The sequence below is a fragment of the Chiloscyllium plagiosum genome, unplaced genomic scaffold (assembly GCF_037043375.1).
Source record: "Chiloscyllium plagiosum isolate Xiang-an unplaced genomic scaffold, Cpla_swu_hap1 HiC_scaffold_24, whole genome shotgun sequence".
Classification (NCBI taxonomy): Eukaryota; Metazoa; Chordata; class Chondrichthyes; order Orectolobiformes; family Hemiscylliidae; genus Chiloscyllium; species Chiloscyllium plagiosum.
The window spans coordinates 38,536,204-38,561,859 of NW_028270162.1; the positions used below are offsets into that span (position 1 = coordinate 38,536,204).

The 25,656-nt window shown below is 43.1% G+C and overlaps 1 protein-coding gene and 1 pseudogene across 2 annotated transcripts in view; one reads left to right on the forward strand and one right to left on the reverse strand.

Annotated features, from left to right (window-relative positions):
* rbm19 (RNA binding motif protein 19) overlaps positions 1–508 on the reverse strand; it is a 250,198-nt gene extending 249,690 nt beyond the window's left edge. For both annotated transcript variants that reach the window (XM_088000100.1, XM_043715848.2), the window contains exon 1: positions 343–508. In XM_088000100.1, coding sequence (XP_087856226.1) covers positions 343–378 — 36 coding nt within the window. In that variant the 5' untranslated portion in view covers positions 379–508. The remainder of the gene's footprint in view (positions 1–342) is intronic.
* Positions 509–7,363: 6,855 nt separating this feature from the next.
* LOC148145397 (uncharacterized) lies at positions 7,364–25,403 on the forward strand (annotated as a pseudogene).
* The last annotated feature ends 253 nt before the right edge of the window (positions 25,404–25,656 follow it).

Here is a 25,656-nt window from a genome sequence, read left to right on the forward strand (position 1 = left end):
GCTAAAGTTCTTCATCAGTAAGGTCTGTACAACCAACTGGGCAAGTTATGGACCTGTGCTGGGGGCAGATGACCACAGTCCCTAGTCGGGTTAAAGAGGAGCAGCGGCGGCGGCACAGAGGTCAATGAGAGGAGCACACTCTGATGTGTTTCTGCAGCACACTGGGTGCGTGCGTAGGAGGAGAAAGGTGCAACAATCTGACAGCGTACAGGGCTCTCTCTGCCCGGTGTAGTCAGCTCCTGCATGTTGTTCAGGTTTGGGATTCACTCACTGGGGGGGGGAGGAGACAAGAAGGATGCGAGGTACACCTCCACCCCCCCCAACTCGGCCTCTTGGACTTACCCCGCTCGGCAGGTTCTTCACAATGAGCCGGGACATCTCGCAGCCCGCTCTCCCTCCCCGGGTCCTAGCGCTCTCACCCAGGCCAAACCTCTCCCTACTCCTTCCCAATTCTGAACCACGAGCTCCTCACGCGCTCTCTCCAACGGTCACAGTCGGCGCGAGTCGTGAAATCCGGGCCCGACACGCGAACGCCTCCTCCCAGAAACCCCTGCGGCAGGCAAGACGGCAAGCAGCGAGGGACCCATCCCTCCTCGCGCAATCTTCAGTTCAAAACGGTTCAAGGGCTCACTGGCTCCCCTGAGGAGCAGTCATTCATGCATGCACACCGGGTGTCTCCAGCAGAATTCTGCCCTGGCACTAAAGCAAAATGCTGTGGATGCTGGAAATCTTAAAGGAAAGCACAAAGTGCTGGTGAAACTCCGCAGGTCTGGCAGCAACAGTACAAAGAGAAAGAGTTTGTAGTGTAGGATAATTTCTTCACTATTTCTCTCCACAGATGCTGCCAGACTTACGAGATGTTGTATTAAGTTTAGTAATAAGCCGGATTTAGTGAACAAGCTGAAACAAACTAAAATAACTGCCGATGCTGAAAATCAGAAACAAAAAAACAGAAATTGCTAGAAAAGCTCAGCGGGTCTGGCTGTTGAGAGAAATCAGAGTTAACAAGGAGTTCCAAGGGCCACTGGTGCTGCCAGACTTGCTGAGCTTTTCCAGCAATTTCTTTTTTTATTTCTGAACCAAAATTAAATTTAGCTAATTGAATGTGAACATTTATCTAATTGCCATTGGTGTGGTACTTGAAAGGGAAGGCAAATCAAGACTTTATTTATTGATTCAGGTAAATTTGACTTCATGAAGTTTAGACAGAAACTGTAAACTTAACCATGCACATCTGTCATGAGTAAACTTTTAAAATACATAAAATGTATACATTTTAAAAATGTTTTTAAAAAACAGTTTATACCCCTAAGGGGAAACAGCACTATAGTTGCCTAAAAGAAAGCCATGGACGACTTATGGAGTAAAAGACGATGTACAACTGGGACTAGATTCATTTCAGATATCTAGTTGGCATGGACAAGTTGGTCCAAAGGATCAGTTTCCATACTGTACGTCCTTATGCCTCTATGACTCTCTACAAAATTAAAATAATATCCACACTGAAAATGCAATGGCAAGCACAAATCCTGGAAACATGTTTGTTTCAAATCTATTCCTTCAAGTAGACATTTGGCAGTTGGCTACTAAATCCTATCAGGTGTTCAATTTACAAAGCAGCGAAGTTAATACCAAGATAATTTCTGTGCAAAATAATATTGAGCTGAAAGTCAGGTCAAGGGACAGTGATTTGGGAGGACTGGTAAACCAAGAAAAATACTCATTCCTAATATCCTGTGAGTTTTATATGAAAGCTTACTCTGGCTCCATATATATCTGTGAGACAATGTTCCGCCAATCAAAAATAACCAAGTCCATGGTTCATACCTGCCTCACAGACTGTATATGACTAGCAGTCTTAACCTACTATCCAACTTCAAGGCATTGGCAGATAATGTTCAGTCAAGGGTGTAACACTGATACTTGGGGGGGTAGAAGACAAAATAAATACCTATGTATATTTAGTTTAAAATTTATATTGCACTGAGAATGAAAGATCAGAGACCACTGCCTCAGGTTTTAAATGGTGAGGTCTGTCTCGCAAATGAGATTCTTGTGAAACCTTATTTCCATGTATTTACATGTCATTATGAGCACAACTTGCTTCATTTCTACGCAGCTTCCAAATATCCTCTCCTCTGAGAAGCTATATGGCCCCAATTTCCAACATGAAAGTCAGAGCAATAACCTAGAGGCAAGCAGCTCACTTCTTGTTTCTCTGGGCCTTATCCAGATCTGTCTGTACCACAATATCCCTGGATGCTCGAGGGACATCTCCCTCTTCGAACCTTCATCCAAACAAGTTGGCAATAACAAACTAACATCCTCACCACTGCATTGTGCCTGGTTCAGACCAAATCCTAAGCTCGATTAGGATTTCACTCAAGAGTTCCAGATCATTTATGAACTATATACTTCTGCCAGGTATCTCAGCATAAAGGCATACACACATATGTATCTGCACAGGATACTTCTAGTGGCTGTTAGCTTCAGGTCTTAGTGCTCAATACTTTGTGCTTTTTTGGAGACTGTCAGCTTTGTGAACTTGCATTTCATTTAGGGAGAGGCAGCAGCCTTTCATGGCTCAGGTCATTGAACAGTCAAGGAAGTAGGTATATATGACATCAAACTGCATTAATATCACACCTGCAGCATGTGCCAGGAGCTTATACGGCACCTACGTTACATTTTCTTCAATCAAACAGCCATTTGTAAAGGTCACAATGGAGCTGTCCTTAGTGGAGTCAATTGAGAATATGGGTTTACTGCCATCATCAGTGAAGGGGATCATCAGTTCAGAGGGTTGGCCACGGTCAGACCTATAGTTCAGAAACAACAACTCAGACGATTACAAGTCAGTCAGTCCAGTACTGTGGAGACATCAGTCCAAGTTGTGGGCCAATATTTCCTGCAATGACACAAAGGGAGGGATTTAGTATGATGACTGTGCATAGAGGAGCCATTAGAAGTGACGCAAGAGCAGAAGGTGGGATAAAGTGAATCCATGACTGAGAGCAGGAAGGGTTAGTATTTTGGGAGGATGAGTAGATGAAAGCCATTGAATAGACACTATGAGCTCAATACTGAGAATTGTCATCCATGGTTTAGTGAGAAGACTGTGCAGTAGAAGAGTTACAGTGAATGGTGGCCCTGTGAATATTAGGGAGCAGAGAGAAGATGCCGGCATTTACCTTTGCAAAGCACAGGTTATTTCAAGTGACACAGTGCACTGATTCAGGCTGTTATCTCAGTCTCTAAGCTGGGTGAGACTGTTCGCATAGCCTCCTTTATCAATTTTCAGGAAAGGAAAGCATGCCCTCCTTTCTACCACAAAATGCGTCAGCTGTCAGCAAACCAAGGTGCTAACTTGCATTTCTGGATCACGTCCTTGGATAATAATGATGGAGCACAAGGGCGGGGGAGTCCAAAACTTAAGGGGATAAGTTTAAGGTGAGAGGGAAACTATTTAAAAGGGACCTAAGGGGCAACGTTTTCATGTGTGTATGGAATGAGCTGCCAAAGGGAGTGTTGGAGACTGGTGCGATTACAACATTTGAAGGGGATCTGGATGAGTACAAGAATAGGAAGGGCTTAGAGGGATATGGGCCAAATGCTGGCAAATGGGACTGGATTAAGTTAGGATATCTGATTGGCATGGACCGGTTGGACCAAAGTTTCTTTTTCCGTGCTGTATATCTCTATGACTCTATGATACCAGAGTGTGAAGGCCACTCTTGGCTTCCAGCATGTAAAGTGATGTTGATATGGGATTTAAATATGGCACTAACAGTATAATCTTTGAAAGTCCTAACAGCAGTAGGAACTTCTTCCTCTCCTGCCACTCAATTCCACAGTACGGTGCCAACAAGTTGGCTCCCAGCACCATTTTAATTGCAGCAAGGGCGGAGAGAGAAGGGCAGAAGATTGTGTGATAAAAGTTGACATCGGCCATAGAGTCATGGAGATGTACAGCATAGCAACAGACCCTTTGGTCCAACCAGTCCATGCCGACCAGATATCCCAACTCAATCTAGTCCCACCTGCCAGCACCCGGCCCATATCCCTCCAGACCCTTCCTATTCATATACCCATCCAATTGCCTCTTAAATGTGAGAAAAAGTTGCTACTTGCTCCGCAAGTAGCCGGCCTGTCTCCCCAATATAGAGGAGGCCACATCGGGTGCAGAGGATGCAATAGATGATGTGTGTGGAGGTGCAGGTGAATCTGTGGCGGATATGGAAGTTTCCTTTGGGGCCTTGGAGGGAGGTGAGGGGGGAGGTGTGGGCGCAGGTCTTGCACCTCCTGCGGATGCAGGGGAAGGTGCCGGGAGTGGAGGTTGGGTTGGTGGGGGGTGTGGATCTGACGAGGGAGTCACGGAGGGAGTGGTCTTTAAGGAATGCTGATAGGGGAGGGGAGGGAAATATATCCTTGGTGGTGGGGTCCGTTTGGAGGTAGCAGAAATGACGGCGGATGATGCGCTGTACATGGAGATGCTGTACATGTACCTCACCTACCACCCCACCAATCTCCATGTATCTCACCTACCACCCCACCAATCTCCATGTACCTCACTTACCACCCCACCAATCTCCATGTACCTCACCTACCACCCCACCAATCTCCATGTACCTCAACTACCACCCCACCAATCTCCATGTACCTCACCTACCACCCCACCAATCTCCATGTATCTCACCTACCACCCCACCAATCTCCATGTACCTCACCTACCACCCCACCAATCTCCATGTACCTCACCTACCACCCCACCAATCTCCATGTACAGCGCATCATCCGCCGTCATTTCCGCTACCTCCAAACGGACCCCACCACCAAGGATATATTTCCCTCCCCTCCCCTATCAGCATTCCGTAAAGACCACTCTCTCCGTGACTCCCTCGTCAGATCCACACCCCCCACCAACCCAACCTCCACTCCCGGCACCTTCCCCTGCAACCGCAGGAGGTGCAAGACTTGCGCCCACACCTCCCCCCTCACCTCCCTCCAAGGCCCCAAAGGAAACTTCCATATCCGCCACAGATTCACCTGCACCTCCACACACATAATCTATTGCATCCTCTGCACCCAATGTGGCCTCCTCTATATTGGGGAGGCAGGCCGGCTACTTGCGGAGCGTTTCAGAGAACACCTCTTGGACACCCGGACCAACCAACCCAACCACCCTGTAGCTCAACATTTCAATTCCCCCTCCCACTCCACCAAGGATATGCAGGTCTTTGGACTCCTCCATCGTCAGACCACAACAAAACGACGGTTGGAGGAAGAACGCCTCATCTTCCGCCTAGGAACCCTCCAACCACAAGGGATGAACTCGGATTTCACCAGTTTCCTCATTTCCCCTCCCCCCACCCTGTCTCAGTCAAATCCATCGAATTCAGCACCGCCTTCCTAACCTGCAATCTTCTTCCCGACCTCTCCGCCCCCACCCCAGTCTGACCTATCACCCTCACCTTGACCTCTTTCCACCTATCACATTTTCGACGCCCCTCCCCCAAGACCCTCCTCCCTACCTTTTATCTTAGCCTGCTGGACAAACTTTCCTCATTCCTGAAGAAGGGCTTATGCCCGAAACGTCAATTCTCCTGTTCCCTGGATGCTGCCTGACCTGCTGCGCTTTTCCAGCAACACATTTCCAGCTCTGATCTCCAGCATCTGCAGACCTCACTTTCTCCTCAATAATTTCAGTTACACCACACTGTAAATTTTTGCTATAAATTCTGGGTTACGATCAAGCCCTCCACTATCACCTAATGAAGGAACGTCGCTCCGAAAGCTAGTGTGCTTCCAATTAAACTTGTTGGACTATAACATGGCGTTGTGTGATTTTTATCTTTGTACTCCCCAACAGCGTTAGCAAAAGCACCCTCAAGGACATTGTTTCCACTCCGGCCCAGGGATAGACCATCCAATTTGTAATAGTCCCACCTCCCCCAGAACTGGTCCTAATGTTCCAAAAATCTGAACCCCTCCCTCCTGCAACATCTCTCAAGCCACACATTCATCCTGAATATTCTATCATTCCTACTCTGACTTGCACATCGCACTGGTAGCAATCCTGAGATTACTAACTCTGAGGTGCCAGTTTTGAACTTGGTTCCTAACTCCCTAAATTCTTTGTGTAAGAGCTCATCCGTTTTTTACCGGTATCATTGGCACCTGCATGCACCATGATAACTAGCTGTTCATCCTTTCCCTTGAGAATTTTCTGCAGTCGATCTGAGATATTCCTGACCTATGCACCTGGGAGGAAATGTACTATTCGGGAGTCTTGTTTTTGACCACAGAAACGCCTATCTACACTCCCTACAATTGAATACCCTATGACTATAGCCCTTCCTGTTCTGGAGGGAGATGACCGCAGGGGACACCTGCACTGCCTTCCTGCTCTTTTTCTGCTTTCTTGTCACCCATTCCCTTTCTCCCTCAGCAATTCTAATCTGCGGTGTGACCAATTTGTTAAACGTGTTATCCACAACCCCCTCAGCATCACGTATGCTCCAAAGAGAGTCCATCTGCAGCTCCAGAGCCATCATACAGTCTAACAAGAGCTGCAAATGAACACATTTCTTGCATGTGAAGGAGCCAGGGACATCAGCTATGTCCCTGAGCTCCTACATTGAGCAAGATGAGCATAACACAGGTCTGAGATCTCTTGCCAATTTTAATCGTAAGCTTTATCTAAGTTGAGACTAAAGTTACGAAAAAGAAGCAAATTTTTTTTTAACCACTCACATGATAAAATAAAAAAAAGCAGAAAATCCTTACCTTATCAAAACACCACAGAGTCCTTTATTTGGTTAGAGGAGAAAGGTGGGTGGGAGATACCGCATTGGTTGTGTCTCAGGTTCAGCTGCTGCCCAGATGCATCAGCTTTTTAAACAGTTTATTTGCCTTTCCGGCAGCCACCTTGTCCTTGTTCTCTCTGCCCTCGCTGCAATTAAAATGGTGCTGGGAGCCAGCTAGAAGAAGGTGAGACTCTGAACAAAGGGTCAACTCTCTGTCCATGTCTGAGCACAAATGTTTCAAGCTTTCAATGGAACTGGAACATTTGCTCATTATTCCGACACTTACTTTGTTGCCACTTATCCAATTTCCAACAATTTGCCTTCAAGTCTATGAGGTTCAACTTTATAAAAGCTTCAAGCAGAACTTTATCAAATGCCTTTTGAAAATCCACATAAATAATATCCATGGACATATCCTATCCTCTAGTTCAATCAGCTCTTCAGTAAAATCAAACAGACTCTTTTAGTTTGATCCACACTGGCCCGCTTATGATCAGCTGAAAATTTTCAAGATATTCAATTATCTTGAATATCCAATTATCACAAGAACAGGGTAGATGCTCAACTCCTCAACCGCCAGCTCCGACGTGCCACAGCAAGGAACTGTAATGACCTCCTCAGGAGACAGACACGTGCTGCAACTGGCAGGGTACCCTTCGTTGTTCAGTACTTCCCAGGAGCTGAAAAATTACGCAATGCTCTTCGTGACCTGCAACCCATTATCAATGAGGATGAGCACCTCACCAAGACCTTCCCCACACCTCCACTACTTGCCTTTAAACAACCGCCAAACCTCAAACAGATCATTGCTCGTAGCAAACTGCCCGGCTCTCAGGACAACTCCGTACAACCCTGTCACAGTGGACGCCGCAAGACGTGTCAGATTGTGGACATACCACTATTACGCGTTGGAACACCTCCCACCTTGTACATGGCAGGTACTCATGTGACTCAGCCAACGTTGTCTATCTTATACGTTGCAGGCAAGGATGCCCTGAGGCATGGTACATTGGGGAAACCGAGCAAAGGCCACGACAACGGATGAATGGGCACCGCACAACAATCAACAGACAGGAGGGTTTCCTCCCAGTTGGGGAACACTTCAGTGGTTCAGGACATTCAGGCTCGGACCTTCAGGTGACCATCCTTCAAGGTGGACTTCGGGACAGGCAGCAGAGAAAAGTGGCCGAGCAGAGGCTGATAGCTAAGTTCAGTACCCATAGGGAGGGCCTCAACCGGGACCTTGGGTTCATGTCACATTACAGGTGATCACCATTACACTACACACACACAGAGATATTCCTACACACACACACTCTCACGTACACACGGACACAGGTACACACAGACACCCACACACACCCTTACAGACACACACACTCCCACACTCACACATGCACCCCCTCACAGACCTAAGACACTCTGCTCTCACTACACACACACACACACACACACACTTTCTCACACTCACAACCCCCACCCCAGACAGACACACACACACACAGACAGACAAAGACCCACATGCACACATATATGTTGTGGGGTGAATTTGTACTTGCAGAGTTACATTGTACTTGGCTCAAAAACTGCATGCATTCGTGTAGAATTCTGAGCTCAAAAACTCCATGAATTTATGTAAAACTCTGTTATCTCACTTTTTAGATTAGAATCAATCTAAACATCATGGCATAGACAGAGAACACAGGGGGCCAACACCTTCAACATATTGTCTAGCTATCACCGTTGTTAACAACTAACCCGAGAATGCAACTTTAAAAAAAAGGTTTTGTGATTTAGACATGAAAGAAGTGAAACTATCACTGTATTCTAACAGATGAAAGGCTTAACAGACAATCAATTTTTCAATGTATAATTTCAGTTACATCACACTGTAAATTTTTGCTCTAAATTCTGGGTTACGATCGAGCCCTCCACTATCACCTGATGAAGGAGCGTCACTCCGAAAGCTAGTGTGCTTCCAATTAAACCTGTTGGACTATAACCTGGTGTTGTGTGATTTTTAACTTTGTATACCCCAGTCCAACATTGGCATCTCCAAATCATGGCTGTTTAAACAAATGAGGCAGGGGGATGGGAACCAAATGAGGAGGTTAGTAGACCGGAAGGAACTAGTAACTAAAGCCCCTAAGGAACGAGATCATGAAGTCAGTGTGACTAAGGGAAAGAGTAGGCAGGAAGCAGAGGAGGAATGTAGAGAATCTGGTGGTCTGAGGTGCATTTGTTTTAATGCAAGAAGTAAAGTAGGTAAGGCAGATGACCTTAGGGCTTGAATTAGTACCTGGGAGTATGATATTATTGCTATTACTAAGACTTGGTTAAGTTAAATGTATGATTGGCAACTAAACATTCCAGGATATAAATGCTTCAGGCGGGATAGAGAGGGAGGTAAAAGGGGTAGAAGAGTTGCAATACTGGTCAAAGAGGGTATCACAGCTGTGCTGAAGGAGAGGACTGTGGAAGACTAGAGTAGTGAGGCAATATGGGCAGAGCTCAGACAGGGTGCGGTAACAAAGTTGGGATTGTACTGCAGGCCTCCCAACAGCGAACTTGAGATAGACTACAAATATGTAGAGAGATCATAGAAATATGTAGGAGCAACAGGGTGGTGGTGAAAGGAGATTTTAATTTTCTCAACATTGACTGGGATTCACTTAGTGCTAGAGGTCTAGATGGATCAGAATTTGTAAAGAACATCCAGGAGGGTTTTCTGGAGCAGTATGTAAGTAGTCTAACTTGGGAAGGGGCCGTACTGAACTTCCTAGTTCTGAGCTCTGCCCATATTGCCTCACTACTCTGAAGCATTGATATCCTGGAATATTTAGTTGCCAATCATACCTTTCCCTTAACCAAGTCTTAGTAATAGCAATAACATCATGCTCCCAGGTACTAATTCAAGCCCTAAGTTCATCTGCCTTACCTACTATACTTCTTGCATTAAAACAAATGCACCTCAGACCACCAGACTCTCTACATTCCTCCTCCACTTCCTGCCTACTCTTTCCCTTAGTCACACTGACTTCATGATCTCGTTCCTTAAGGGCTTTAGTTACTACTTCCTTCCGGTCTACTAACCTCCTCATTTGGTTCCCATCCCTCTGCCACATTTGTTGAAGTTTCAGTGGGGGATTACTTTGGGAATAGTTTTAGAGTACTCATAGACAAAGATGAGAGTAGTCCTAAAAATGAGTGCTAAATTGGGGAAGTCCAACTATACCAAAATTCAGCAGGAACAGGGGAATGCAACTCTTCTACCCCTTTTCCTTCAAACAGGGCAGCTGTTTGAAGGAAAATTCACATTTGATATGTGGGAGGCTTTGAAAGAAAGTTCAGGAGAGATTTGTTCCTATGAAAATGAGGGGTGGAAATGGCAAGATTAGGGAACCATGGATGACAGGTGAAATTTTGAGACTAGCTAAGAGGAAAAAGGATGTGTCTAGGTGATTGAAGACAGATGAAGCTTTGAAAGAATATCAGGAATGTAGGACCAATCTGAAATGAGAAATTAAGAGGAATACAAGGGGTCATGAGATATCCTTAGCAAGCAGGGTCAAGGAAAACCCCAAAGCCTTTTATTCATATATAAGGAGCAAGAGAGTAACTAGGGAAAGGGTTGGCCCACTCAAGGACAAAGGAGGAAAGGTATGCCTGGATTCGGAGAAAATGGATGAGATTCTTAATGAGTACTTTGCATCGATAGGTCAAGTTGGCATAAGGAGGGAGGAAGTGTTGTGTATTCTAGAAGGCATTAAGGTGGACAGTCCCCAGGTCCAAATGGGATCTATCCCAGGTTACTGAGGGAAGTGAGAGAGAAAATAGCTGGGGCTTTAACAGATATGTTTGCAGCATCCTTGAAAACGGGGGAGGTCCCAGAGGACTGGAGAATTGTTAATGTTGGCCCCTTGTTTAAGAAGGGTAGCAGGGATAATCCAGGTAATTACAGACCTGTGAGCCTGACGTTAGTGACAGGGAAGCTACTGGAGAAGATACTAAGAAATAGGATGTATACCCATTTGGAAGAAAATGGGCTTATCAGGGATAGTCAGCATGGTTTTGTGCAGGAAGGATCATGTCTTGACAACTTAATAGAGCAAGTGACAAAATTAATTGATGAGGGAAGGGATTTAGATGTCATATACATGGACTTTAGTAAGGCATTTGATAAGGTTCCCCATGGTAGGCTAATGAAGGAAGTGAAGTCGCATGGGGTCCGGGGTATTCTAGCTAGATGGATAGAGAACTGTTTGGGCAACAGGAAACAGAGAGTAAGAGTGGAAGCGAGATTCTCAAAATGGAGACCTGTGACCAGTGGTATCCCACAGGGGTCAGTGTTGGGACCACTGTTGTTTGTGATATACATAACTGATTTGGAGGAAGGTGTAGGTTACTTCATTAGCAAGTTTGTAGATGACACTAAGATTGGTGGAGTAGCAGATAGTGAAGGGGATTGTTAGAGAATACAGCAGAATATAGATAGATTGGAGAGTCGGGCAGAGAAATGGCAGATGGAGTTCAATCCGGACAAATGCGAGGTGATACATTTTGGAATATGCAATTCCAGAGTGAACTATACAATAAATGGAAAAGTCCTGGGAAAATTGATGTACAGAGAGATCTGGGTGTTCAGGTCCATTGTTCCCTGAAGGTGGCAACGCAAGTCAGTAGAGTGGTCAAGGCGGTATACAGCATGCTTTGCTTCATCGGACAGGGTATTTAGTACAAGAGTTGGCAGGTCAGTTTACAATTATATAAGACTTTAGTTTGGCCACATTTGGAATACTGCGTACAGTTCTGGTCACCACATTACCAAAAGGATGTGGATACTTGGGAGAGGGTGTAGAGGATGTTCATCAGAATGTTGCCTGGTATGGAGGGTGCTAGCTATGAGGAGAGGGTGAGTAGATTAGAATTATTTTCATTGGAAAGAAGGAGGTTGAAGAGGCAACTGTTGGAGGCCTACAAAATCATGAGGTGTAGACAGGGTGGAAGAACTTTTTTCCCAGAATGCAAGATTCAATTACTCGGGGTCATGAGTGCAAAGTGAGAGGGGAAAAGTTTAGGGGAGATATAGATGGAATGTTCTTCATGCAGAGGGTGGTTTGTGCCTGGAATGCATTGCCAGCAGAGGTGGTAGGGGCGGGAATGATAGCATCATTTAAGATGCATGTAGACAGACACACGAATGGGCAGAGAGCAAAGGGATACAGGTCCTTAGAAAATAGGCGGCAGGTTTAGATAGAGGATCTGGATTGGCACAGGCTTGGAGGGCCGAAGGGCCTGTTCCTGTGCTGTAATGTTCTTTGTTCAGTGTCTATATCCTTTACTCTGCCAAGGGACAGTGGGTGAGAAGGAGGCGATTGACACGAAAGGAGAAAATGCTGGAAAATCTCAGCAGGTCTGGCAGTATCTGTAAGGAAAGAAAAGAGCTGATGTTTCAAGTCTAACTGACCTGGGAATTTGTGTTGCAGACGTTTCGTCTCCTGTCTAGGTGATATCCTCAGTGCTTGGGAGCATCCTGTGAAGCGCTTCTGTGATCTTTCCTCCGGCATTTGTAGTGGTTTGAATCTGCCAGATTCAAACCACTACAAATGCCGGAGGAAACATCACAGAAGCGCTTCACAGGAGGCTCCCAAGCACTGAGGATCTCACCTAGACATGGGACGAAACGTCTGCAACACAAATTCCCAGCTCGGCGAACAGAATCACAACAACGAGCACCCGAGCTACAAATCTTCTCACAAGCTTCTAACTGACCCTTTGTCAAAGCTCTTTTGGTTTCAGATTCCAGCATCCGCAGTAATTTGCTTTTAGGCAGTTGACATGTGTTGATGTTAATGTGGTTATTCCTCTAGATTCTAGTCAGTGGTCCAAAGTAGAGCTGCATTAGCTACTCCTGTGCCACTGTGGAGACTAATGGTAGGGAAGAGCAGCTTCATGAAATTAAAATGCTGGACAGTTGAAATGACTCCAAGAAGAGAGAAATTGCTTATAAAGCAGTAAGAATACAGACTTCAGGAGCACTTTAAGCAGACAAATCTCAATTGGTCATTGCCAGAGTTCTTTAGTTTCACTAACCAAAAGCTTGCCAGCCTGTTTGTTTCATTGAAGGTATTCCCTCTGTTGTGCAGTTGCCTGGTTGGCCTTGGCAAGTTGTATATCCGTTAGCTGAGGAAGTATGTGCACTGGCTGTAAAAACCAGAATGCTGAGTTAAACAAGGAATTGCTCACCCACTTGAATATTACAAATACTTAAAATCTCTAAGGTGTTGCTCAACCTGCCTGTAAAGTGGACGGGTAAAACCCATAAGTCGCAAGTGGGGATGGTGATCACTTCTCTTTTCAAAAGCTTAAATATCTCAATCTGCACTGTCACCACTGCACCCATCCACCGCCTCACCTCCTTTAACCATTATGATCCTTTCTTGTGTGTCTACTATTTTATTTTTATGACAAATAACTTAACAAAAATATGCACAACTTTAAAACTACCACTAGGTGGTAGTAGACCCTAACAGATCAGGATGATTTCATTAAAAGGAGCAGGTAATAAAAATAAATTGTTTTAAAGCTATGCTTTACAATGTTTCATTCTTTTAATAAAACTTTGTGTGATCAAAGTGTCTACATGTGTTCAACAAAGTGTTAACAATTATTCTGTTTAATAATCTTGACAGTAATACTACAGTTTTTTTAATTTGCTTTTTATGCCTATTTCATCTAGTGTCTTATTAGTGTTTTTGCATTTTGATTATTGAGTTTTAGAATAAATATGGAACCTCACCAATGTAACGCATCTTAAGCTCATATTCTCTACTGGCTGGTTGCTGTCCAAATTCCTTAAATGACATGTCAGGTATATTGCCTATCCCAACTCTTATGGGGTGAACATTAACAGGTTAAAGTGATTGTGCAATTTAATAAAGATTTTAAAAAATGCCATTGGTTATAGCCAGCCAGCAAGATAATAACAATGTTACAAACTTACACATTGACAATAGTAAGGAAAAAGTAAGCAGGAGATAATGTGTAATCAACATCTAGCTAACAGCACAATGCACACTGATGACGAGCTTAGAAAGTCAATAATTCAGTCAATGTGTCAGTTTGTTCATGTTTCAGAAAGAAAATCAGATTTCACTGGATAGGAAACTATCAAGCTAAACTCTATATATTGCAGGCAAGGCTGTTGAAAACCATCAGTTAAAGTTAAAAGAAAGACTTCCATTTGTGTAACATTTTTCATAATGATCAGATGTCTCAAAGTGCTTACATTGCATCCTACATTGCAATCTCATGATGCAATGTAGGAAATATGGCAGCCAATTTGTTTGCACTAAGTTTCCATTAACAGTAACATGAGCAGACATTTTTTACCATGTTGACTGAAAAATAAATATTGGCCACCACACCAGGTATAACCAGTTCCAAACAAGAATCATATTGGAGTTGAAATGTTACCTCTGTTCCTTTCTTCATAGAGGCTGCCAGATCTGCTGAGTTTCTCCAACATTTTCTGTTTTTTTATGATTACAGATCTCTACTATCTGCACTAATTTGCTTTTATTACCAGGAATAATCCACTGCTTTTCCTTCAGTAGCACTCATAGACATAGAACATTACAGCGCAGTACAGACCCTTCAGCCCTCGATGTTGCGCCGCCCTGTCATACTAATCTGAAGCCCATCCCACCTACACTATTCCATGTATGTCCACTATGGAATCCTCTACATCCATCTGAGAATGCAAGCTGGACATCAGTTTATTGCATTTGAAAGTCACCACCTTTGTCAGTGTATCATTTCCCCAATACTGCACTGGAGTGTCAGCATCAAATTTAATGCTCAAATTAAATATAGGTGTTTCTCCAAACATTAGTCTCATGCAGAATTGAGAAAAATGCATTTTAGGCTATGTTTATAGAATACTGGCAAAAAGGTTGAGTATAATATGCTGTTAAAAATGTTGCTATTTGAAAAGACTTTCCTCTGATGGATTTCATTCTGTGCTATATGGATATTGCTCACTTCAAAACTAGATGTGGTTACTTTATCAGAAAAGGCAGATGTACCCTGATTTGGAGATGCCAGTGTTCACCTAGTTGCATTTGAATAAGCTGAGTAATGAATGTGCAGGATTGCCAAGATTTGGACATAAAATAAGGAATGGAACTGGCGTGCAGTGTATGAAATGGCTCAGAGATTCTAATACTTATCAGTAAATGACCAGGTAATTCATTTCACAATGTTTATTGAGGGATAAGTATTGACCCAATTACCAAGTAGATTCCCCTGCTGCACTTCAAATAGTGACATGGGATCATTTATACCCATCCATTGGAATACAAGGGGCTCTTCCCATGAAATTAAATACAACCACGTGTTTTGCTTTGATTATGATGTGTTTTATTAAGCTACTAAGCGCTAAACTGGAGGTACAATCTGGTCAATCAGAGAGCCCAAAATTCAATTTTAGGTGCAAACTCCTTCCTTTTGTGCACACTGACATTAATGTTTCCAGCTTGTAATTATTTTGATTTTTAATCATTAAGTATGAAAGTAAGGCGAGATCCTAGGCATTATTCATGGAGATACAGAGTATAAAAAGAAGGAAAAATATATGTAAATCTTCATGAGTCACTGAGTTAGAGCTCAGTTGGAATCTCATTCTGACCATTATCCATGAATAAAGGATATCAACGCCTTGGAGACAGTGCAGATCACTTTTGCCTGAATGGCAGCAAGGGTGAGGAATATCTGTTATTTAGTGGCATTAGAGAAGATGGAAATCTTCATGTTACAATAAAGACAGCTAAGGAAAGATTTAATAGAGATGTTCGAAATTATAAGGGATTATACTAGGGAGAAACTATTTTCATTGGCCAGAGAGATGATAACCAAAGGACGCAGATTTAGGGTAAAAATATTATTCCTGGGATAGTGGGAGGAAAGATCAGGAGTAGGATAGAAATTCAAACGTCTGAAACTCGACCCCAACCTGCCATGATCTTGATTACTTTAGTAATAGAGGCTGGTTTGAAGGTTAGCGATTAGTCTTTTTGGATTTTATGGTTGTGGACAGGTGAAGGGAATGTATGTTAAAATCCAGCAGACAAGAACCTATTGCTATTTAAGAGCCCTTGCACCTGATGAAGAATATTTGTTGAAATTCATCTTGAATAAGTGGGCAAAGGTTGAACACCTCTAACATTTCAGCACTGCTAATGGGCCAGAAGGGACAAGGGTTTTCCCCACTCACTCCCTCAACAAACCTTCTTCCCTCTATTAATGTCCATACTGGTGCCTTTGATAGAAGAGAGTTGTAAACCATGCTATTGGAAAATAATGAACACTTATTAACTCACTTTGATATTTATAGAAACACACAATAGCAGACTCCATCAGAACCTTAAGGTTTCAGTTACATGTAATCTGATGATGTAAATTATTAGCTATTAATCCCTTCTGCTCCATGTACAACCCGAATCTTTTTGGCCTGTGATAGCAACTGACCCACGATCATCACCCCAACCCACAATCTTGCTTTTTTTTTTCAGTGTGGAAGGACATTGATGGCCAACTGAGTAAGCAGACTAGGCTGGGATTTAACATCTTATTTAAAAGCTGGCAGCTCGGGATTAGAGGACGGCAGAGGACGGCATATTATTATGGGGAGCAAGAGTGATTGTCCCAAAAAAAGGCTGCTATCAGATACTGGCTGAACTCCATCAAGGTCGTCCAAAGGTTTCCAAAATGAAGATGCTGGCGGGAAGCTATGTCTGGTGGCCAGGTTTGGATGCAGACATAGCTACGTTGGTGAGGCAGTGCCCAGTGTGCCAAGAACAGCAAAAGATTGCTGCCAGCAGCTCCCCCACATTTGGGAGAATGGCTGGATTGACCCTGGACTTGGTTACACGTCGACAATGTTGGCCCTTTTGTGAGCTTAATATTCTTAGTCATTGTGGACGCCCACTCAAAGTGGCATTGAGTTCATTTGTCACACACAAGGACGATGATAGAAAAACTGTGTGCAACTTTTGCCAAACACAGACTCCTGAAAGTGTTAGTCACAGATAACCATCATTTACTAGCAGGGGGATTTAAGTATTTTCAAATGGCATTCGGCATAGAAGGACAGCTCCTTACTATCCATCATCCAATGGTCTTGCAGAAAGAGTAATCCAAACTTTGAAGACAAGCTTGAAGAAACAACCTATAGCTTCACTAGATACCAAACTGTCCCAGTTCGTGTTTGATTATCGGACCATTCCTCAGGGATATCTCCATTAGGGTTGTTAATGGGAAGAAGACTCAGCACCAGGTTAAATCTGATTTTTCCAGACCTAGGGGGAAGGGTTAAACGGCTTCAGAACATCAATGCCAGACACAAGATGTTGACATGGTGGCTCGGTGGTTAGCACTATCCCAAGTTATCCCAAGTTATTAATGGAGACCTGAAATTAAACTTGTGAACCCTCATCTAAATAGAAATAAAATTGAGGGGGAACTAGATTGGCAAGCAAATGAACACAGGACTCATATAAAAGAAACCAGGCGAATCTAATTTGGACAATAGATCCATCAATTGGTAAATTGCTAAAAGAATAAACAGTTGACCGTGAGGAAACCTATGAAGTACTTGCATGAATGTAATCAGAAGATAAAAACTGACATGGCTTTAAAAGAGAAAGATTATCCCTGATGTCCCCTTGAAACTTCTGAGGAAAGTGCATTGCAAATGGGACAGTGAAAATCATATGTTATTATATACCAACAAGCCTTTGATAATGATTTTCATGAAAGTGTACAGTTGAGTTCAAAGTAAAACCTGAATGCTAGTAATAATATAGCTGTAGAAAAGAAAACAGTAGGGGATGATGCAAGGGTGGGGCAAATATTGAGTAGAGTATGACAGGATTCAGTGCTCTAATGTTGCTAATCTACATTAATACCTTTGACATAGAAAACTAATCAGAACTGAGTAAAGTTGAGAGGCAATGCAAAACTTACATTTATTAGACTGCAGACTTTTGTTTTAAAAATCATGGCACGTGAGCTACAGCTGCTGTATTTATTGTTAATTGTTACATCAAGCATAAAGAGTCATTCACATAGTTGGAAACTGGAGTCACGAGGAAGCATGTTTTCTTATCTGACAGATATCAACATTTCTTTAAATTGGCATTTTGGCAAATAATAGGTCACAGTTTAAAAAGCTGTACAAAGCTTCCAAATTTTTTCATTGTTCTGTCAATTAAATGATTGTGAATTTAATAGAAAATATTTTGCTACCACAACATCTTGTGACAGATGTGGTGACATTGCAAGATTTGGCTTACTCTGATGGCTAAGTGCACTATTGTGTTTTTCCGAAATTAATTAATAATTTATAAAAAATTTAAAAAGGAGGAACATCAGTGTTCTGTGTTTTGAAATGGTAAGCTGCAGGGTTTTCCAGATAATGACTTCCTTATTTCACAACCAATTGTTAGCTGAAGGTGAGAAGATAAGGCAGCATAATTTCCCTCATTAAAAGTAAGAGAAAGATGGGAAAGTCACTGACAATTGTCACGGATGACCAAGATAAGTTAGAAGAAATGACACAGGGAACTGGGGATCGAGGAGGTGAGGAATAGGCAGAAGTGAGCAGAGAGTAATTGAAGTCATAAAGAGACTGCATTTGGCATTTGTAATAGAGGGAGTTGAATCAATTTCAGTCAGAAAAGACAGGGAGCTGGAAAATGGCATTGATATAGTAGGATGTTTGCGATGCACTGAAGTTTTTGGAGGTTTGATGATGTCCATGAGAACCTTGAGGAAATCAAGACTGGATGTCCCAAAGACATAAATGAGCATTTCAGTAGGGCTAAAGTGGGCAATGCTAGAAAGGCTGAAGTAGGTGACTTTGTTTTAGGACAAAATGGGGGAAGAATCTGAGGTTGGAGTCAAATTTACAAAATGGGAAACGGCCATTGATCCAACTTATTTATCCTTCCCAGAATCGTATTACACCAACAAGAGAACATTTAAATGTTTTTCAATTATACACAGTCTCTTTGTCAAATGTCTCACTGTGAAGACACTGTCCATTTCACCTATGTCAGTCTTATGGTTCACTGTAGAATCAAAACAATTCTATTCTACTCAATTCTGTGTCTGAAATTGAATTAACAGAGCTTTTGGGTAAAGATATTATCACACTGTGACAAGCATGGGAGCATCAGAACTAATCCATTAGAAGAAAAACAAACACGACAGAGGCAAAATTAAAAGGATTTACTGGATGAACATTGAACAATGTTTAGATCCTTGCCTGTCAATATACCAGCTGCTCATAATATTACAAATGCACTGAAGATCACAGTTATCTTTTTTGTTTAACTTTTTGCATGAATGTACAACTGACAAACTTTTAAAAGATCTTCCTTATATGAGAGCTCTTGAAATAGAACACAAATAATTATAAAATAGAACTACATTAAAAGGACTATTAAAAATAAAGTAAAAATGAGAAGCTATTAATGATTAATTATACTGTCTCTACAACAGTGTACACATCATCCAATATAAAATGAAAACTGGGGCAATAACCTGAAGCTTGGCACTTAATGTGGTCAGAATAACTGGAACATGGCTACATAAAGAAAAGACTGAAAACTAAATATTGTAAGTTCCACCAAACTCAGAAAGGGATGGCTGAAGTAGAGCTGTAATAATTTAAAATAACATGCAGTGGTAAAATGTGTAATAATTAGCAGAAGATTGTTAGAACATAGAACATAGAACAGTACAGCACAGAACAGGCCCTTCAGCCCACGATATTGTGCCAACCATTGATCCTCGTGTAAGGTAAACTTAATGTACGAACCCTCAAATTTCTGTGACCATATGCATGTCCAGCAGTCTCTTAAATATCCCCAGTGACCTCGCTTCCACAACTGCTGCTGGCAACGCATTCCATGCTCTCACAACTCTCTGCATAAAGTACCCACCTCTGACATCCCCTCTATACTTTCCGCCAAACAGCTTAAAACTATGACCCCACATGTGAACAATTTCTACCCTGGGAAAAAGTCTCTGGTTATCAACTCTATCTATGCCTCTCAATTAGATCCCCTTTCTTCCTTCTTTTTTCCAATGAAAAAAGTCTGAACTCAGTCAACCTCTCTTCGTAAGATAAGCCCTCCATTCCAGGCAGCGTCCTGGTAAACCTCCTCTGAACCCTCTCCAAAGCATCGACATCTTTCTTATAATAGGGTGACCAGAACTGGACACAGTATTCCAAGTGTGGTCTAACCAAAGTTTTATAGAACTGCAACAAGATCTCATGGCTCTTAAACTCAATCCCCCTGTTAATGAAAGCCAAAACACCATATGCTTTCTTAACAACCCTGTCCACTTGGGTGGCAATTTTTAAGGGATCTATATACCTGCACACCAAGATCCTACTGTTCCTCCACACTGCCAAGAATCCTGTCTTTAATCCTGTACTCAACTTTCAAGTTCAACATTCCAAAATGCATGACTTCGCATTTATCCAGGTTGAACTCCATCTGCCACCTCTTAGCCCATCTCTGCATCCTGTCAATGTCATGCTGCAGCCTACAACAGTCCTCTATACTGTCAACGACACCTCCAACCTTCGTGTCATCTGCAAACTTGCTGACCCATCCTTCAATCTTCTCATCCAAGTCATTAATAAAAATTCCAAAAAGTAGAGGCCCAAGAACAGAGCCCTGTGGAACACCACTCACCACTGACTTCCAGGCAGAATACTTTCCTTCCACTACCACTCTCTGTCTTCTGTCAACCAGCCAATTCTGTATCCAGACAGCTAAATTTCCCTGTATCCCATTCCTCCTGACCTTCTGAACAAGCCTACCATGGGGAACCTTATCAAATGCCTTGCTGAAGTCCACATACATCAAATCCACCTCGCTCCTCATCAACTTGTCAAGTAACATCCTCAAAGAACTCAATAAGATTTGTGAGTCATGACCTGCCCCTCACAAAGCCGTGCTGACTGCATTTAATCAAGCCATGCTCTTCCAGATGGTCATAAATTCTAACCCTCAGAATCCTTTCTAACACCTTGCAGATGACAGACGTGAGACTGACTGGTCTGTAATTGCCGGGGATTTCCCTATTTCCTTTCTTGAAGAGAGGAATTACTTTTGCCTCCCTCCAGTCCTCAGGTACGACTGCAGTGGAGAGCGAGGATGCAAAGATCTTCGCAAGCGGCGAAGCAAGCACATTTCTCACTTCCCAAAGCAGCTGAGGACAAATCTGGTCTGGCCCTGGCGACTTGTAAATGTTAATGTTTGTCAAAATTTTCAGCACATCACCTTCCTCAATCTCTATCCGTTCCAGCATGCTTACCTGCTCCTCAATGGTTTCATTCACTACAAGATCCTTTTCTTTATTAAAGACAGAAGCAAAAAACTCATTCAAGGCTTCCCCTACTTCCTCAGACTCTATACACAAGTTCCCTATGCTATCCCTGATTGGCTCTACTCTTTCTTTGATCATTCTCTTATTCCTCACATACGTGTAAAATGCCTTTGGACTCTCCCTAATCCTTCTTGCCAAGCCTTTTTCGTGCCCCCTCCTGGCTCTCCTCAGACCATTTTTGAGCTCCTTCCTCACCTGCCTGTAATCCTCTAGAGCTGAGCAAGACCCTTGCTTCCTCCACCTTACGTAAGCTGCCTTCTTTCTTTTGACGAGAAGCTCCTCCGCGCTCTCATCCAAGGTTCCTTTATCTTACCCCTTCTTGCCTGTCTCAGAGGAACACATTTATGCATTATTCGCAACAACTGTTCCTTAAACAGTCTCCACATGTCTATAGTGCCCTTTCCATGGAACAATTGCTCCCAGTCCATGCTTCCCAACTCATGTCTGATAGCATCATAGTTTCCTTTTCCCCAATTAAATATCCTCCCATTGTGCCTGCTTCTCTCCTGCTCCATAGCTATGTAGAATGTGAGGCAGTTGTGGTCACTATCACCAAAATGCTCTCCCACCGCAAGATCTGACACCTGCCCCGGCTCATTGCCAAGCACCAAATTCAAAATGGCCTCTCTCCTTGTCGGCCTGTCAACATACTGAGTAAGGAAACCATCCTGAACACACCTTACAAAAACAGCTCCTTCCAAACCATCTGCTCGAAGGAGGTTCCAATCAATATTGGGAAAGTTAAAGTCACCCATTACAACAACCCTATTACATTCACACTTTTCCAAAATCTGCCAACCTGTGCTTTCTTCAATCTCTCTGCTGCTATTGGGGGGCCTGTAGTAAACCCCTAATGAGGTGACTACTCCCTTACTGTTCCTAATTTCCACCCATAGACAGACCCTCCTTGATGATGGTAACTTCTGTAGCTGTGATACCCTCTTTGATTAGCAGTTCTACCCCCCTCCTCTTTTTCCCACCTCCCTATTCTTTTTAAATGTTCTAAACCCTGGAACATCCAGCAACCAGTCCTGCCCCTGAGAAACCCACGTCTCTGTTATGACCACAACATCATAGCATCCATGCTCTAAGCTCATCACTTTTATTCCTGATACTCCTTGCATTAAAGCAAACAACAGTTTAACCGATCCCTTGGTTCTTTCCCAGGAAATTCCTTCCCACTGGCTGCGCTACCTCTTGCTATTGCCTCATCTCCATCAACTCTCACCACTGGTATATAACTCAGGTTCCCACCCCCCTGCCATACTAGTTTAAACCCTCCTGAACCCAGTAAGGACAAGCCAGGGAACTATAGACCAGTGAGCCTGATGTTGGTGGTGGGCACGTTGTTGGAGGAAATCCTGAGGGACAGGATAAACATGTATTTGGAAAGACAAGGACTGATTAGGGATAGTCAACATGGCTTTGTGCGTGGGAAATCATGTCTCACAAACTTGATTGAGTTTTTTGAAGAAGTAACAAAGAGGATTGATGAGGCCAGAGCAGTAAATGTGATCTATATGGACTTCAGTAAGGCATTCGACAAGGTTCCCCATGGGAGACTGATTAGCAAGGTTAGACCTCACGAAATACAGGGAGAACTAGCCATTTGGATACAGAACTGGCTCAAAGGTAGAAGACAGAGGGTGTTGGTGGAGGGTTGTTTTTCAGACTGGAGGCCTGTGACCAGTGGAGTGCCACAAGGATCTGTACTGGATCCTCTACTTTTTGTCATTTACATAAATGATTTGGATGTGAGCATAAGAGGTATAGTTAGTAAGTTTGCAGATGACACCAAAATTGGACAGCGAAGAAGGTTACCTCAGATTACAACAGGACCTTGATCAGATGGGCCAATGGGCTGAAAAGTGGCAGATAGAGTTTAATTCAGATAAATGCGAGGTGCTGCATTTTGGGAAAGCAAATCTTAGCAGGACTTATACGCTTAACGGTAAGGTCCAAGGGAGTGTTGCTGAACAAAGAGACCTTGGAGCGCAGGTTCGTAGCTCCTTGAAAGTGGAATCACAGGTAGATAGGATAGTGAAGAAGGTGTTTGGTATGCTTTCTTTATTGGTCAGAGTACTGAGTACAGGAGCTGGGAGGTCATGTTGTGGCTATACAGGACATTGGTTAGGCCACTGTTGGAATATTGCATGCAATTCTGGTCTCCTTCCTATCGGAAAGATGTTGTGAAACTTGAAAGGGTTCAGAAAAAGTTTACAGGGTTGTTGCCAGGGTTGGAGGATTTGAGCTATAGGAAGAGGCTGAACAGGCTGGGGCTGTTTTCCCTGGAGCGTCAGAGACTGAGTGGTGACCTTATAGAGGTTTATAAAATCACGAGGGGCATGGATAGGATAAATAGACAAAGTTGAGATATCTGGTCGGCATGGATGGGTTGGACCAAAGGGTCTGTTTCCATGCTGTACATCTCTATGACTCTATGACTGCAATGTTTACCTATCTGTATGGAGAGGCTGAACAGGCTGGGGCTGTTTTCCCTGGAACGTCAGACGTTGAGGGGTGACCTTATAGAGGTTTACAAAATCATGAAGGGCATGGATAGGGTAAATAGACAAAGTCTTTTCCCTGGGGTCGGGGAGTCCAGAACTAGAAGGCATAGGTTGAGGATGAGAGGGGAAATATATAAAAGGGGCAACATTTTCACACAGAGGGTGGTACGTGTATGGATTGAGCTGCCAGAAGAAGTGGTGGAGGCTGGTACAATTGCAACATTTAAGAGGGATTTGGATGGGTATATGAATAGGAAGCATTTGGAGGTGTATGGGCCGGGTGCTTGCAGGTGGGACTAGATTGCTTGGGATATCTGGTTGGCATGGGCGGGTTGGACTGAAGGGTCTGTTTCCATGCTGTACATCTCTATGACTCTTTGACTCTATGACTCTAAGACAGGGACTTCCAGGAATCAACGGAGATGTTTGAGGTCATCGCCAAAGGGTTTCCTTTGTCTTCCTGCCGTGACTGAGCTCTGAGTAGAGTAATTTCTCAGGATAGCACTGAATATACACTGGGGTAGTGAACAAATTCATCCCCAAGAGACATTAAAAAAGGCCTGGTACAGTTCATTCACAAAGGCTACCAATCAAAGAAAATGCCCTTCTTTCCACTCAGTTCAACCAATGAGTAGAATCAAGGAATCTCTCCTTTGAGCTGCTGATTCAATCTTGAACTGGTTCATTTTTGTATTTGCTGCTTGTAGGCTCATAATGAGAAAGTAAATGACAACAGTGAACAATGCTGCTATTGGAGACCAGTGAGGCGGAGGTGAATGGTGATGGGAAGTGAGGCTAGCAAACCAAGTCACAGGAAGTATTGTTGCAGAGGCTGGGGTAGGTGTTTGCAGGAGGAGTCAGGCTGCTAGGTTGGTAGGAGGAGTGAGGTTGGGGACTGGCAGGATAGTAGGGTTGCAAAGAGTAGGGAAGAGTTAAAAATGCAGAGACAATGGCTGCAAAGCGATATTGGAGCTGCAAAGAGGGAAGAGGACAGCAAACAGAGTGAAAGGCTCTGCAAGAGTGAGGGAAATTGGCTGCCAAGGTAGAAGAGGGGCAGCAAAAGGCATTGAAGTGCTGCAAGGTGACAGGGAGGAAGATCTGGTTTGGGGAGTGAGGGTCTACAAACATGAGAGAGAAGATGCAAAGGAGCAATTTTAAATAGCAGTTTAACCATTTAAAAATAGAACACTCAGCTAACTAGGAACCAGGAAAATTTGAATTCCCAGAGGTAATGAATTATTTTCAAATGAGTGTGGAATCTTTACCATATCGCAGCCGACGTTCGTGTTTTACTATATGGGCAAAAGATGTTGGATACTGGTGTAATAAACACTATGCCAATTAGATAATTTAATATTGAAAAATTTTGTTTCATAAACATTTGCATTTATGTATGATCACATTTCAAAGAATCTTACATAGTGTGAATTACTTGAAATAGAATGGCATATGTTCGCGATTTGTGAGGTGTTTAGGATTTTCTTGTGTGTTATGGTTTAAGGTGTATAATGGAACAGTGATGATTATTAGAGATATTGATGATTTCTTCTCGTTCTGCTTGGGTGAGCAGTTAAATACCCTAAAGGTCAACACAAATGCAGAAGTTACTGACCCTGTGTGACTGCATCAACTAATAAATAAGTTGGAGAGAATGAAAAAGGAGCATCAGAAAACCAAAAGAAAAGCAGCTAATGTCAAAAAGTAGCTCTTGTAAAAATCGCAAAAGAAGTCTTCAAAAACATAATATTTTGTCCCTGTTCCTGGGTTGATGTCAAACATATGAATGGCATTCCCCTTACAGTGGCTGGTTTTGAAGTTGAATGTAAAAATGCTTGTTGTCCCACAATCATTTTGCACTTGCTGAGACAGATTTG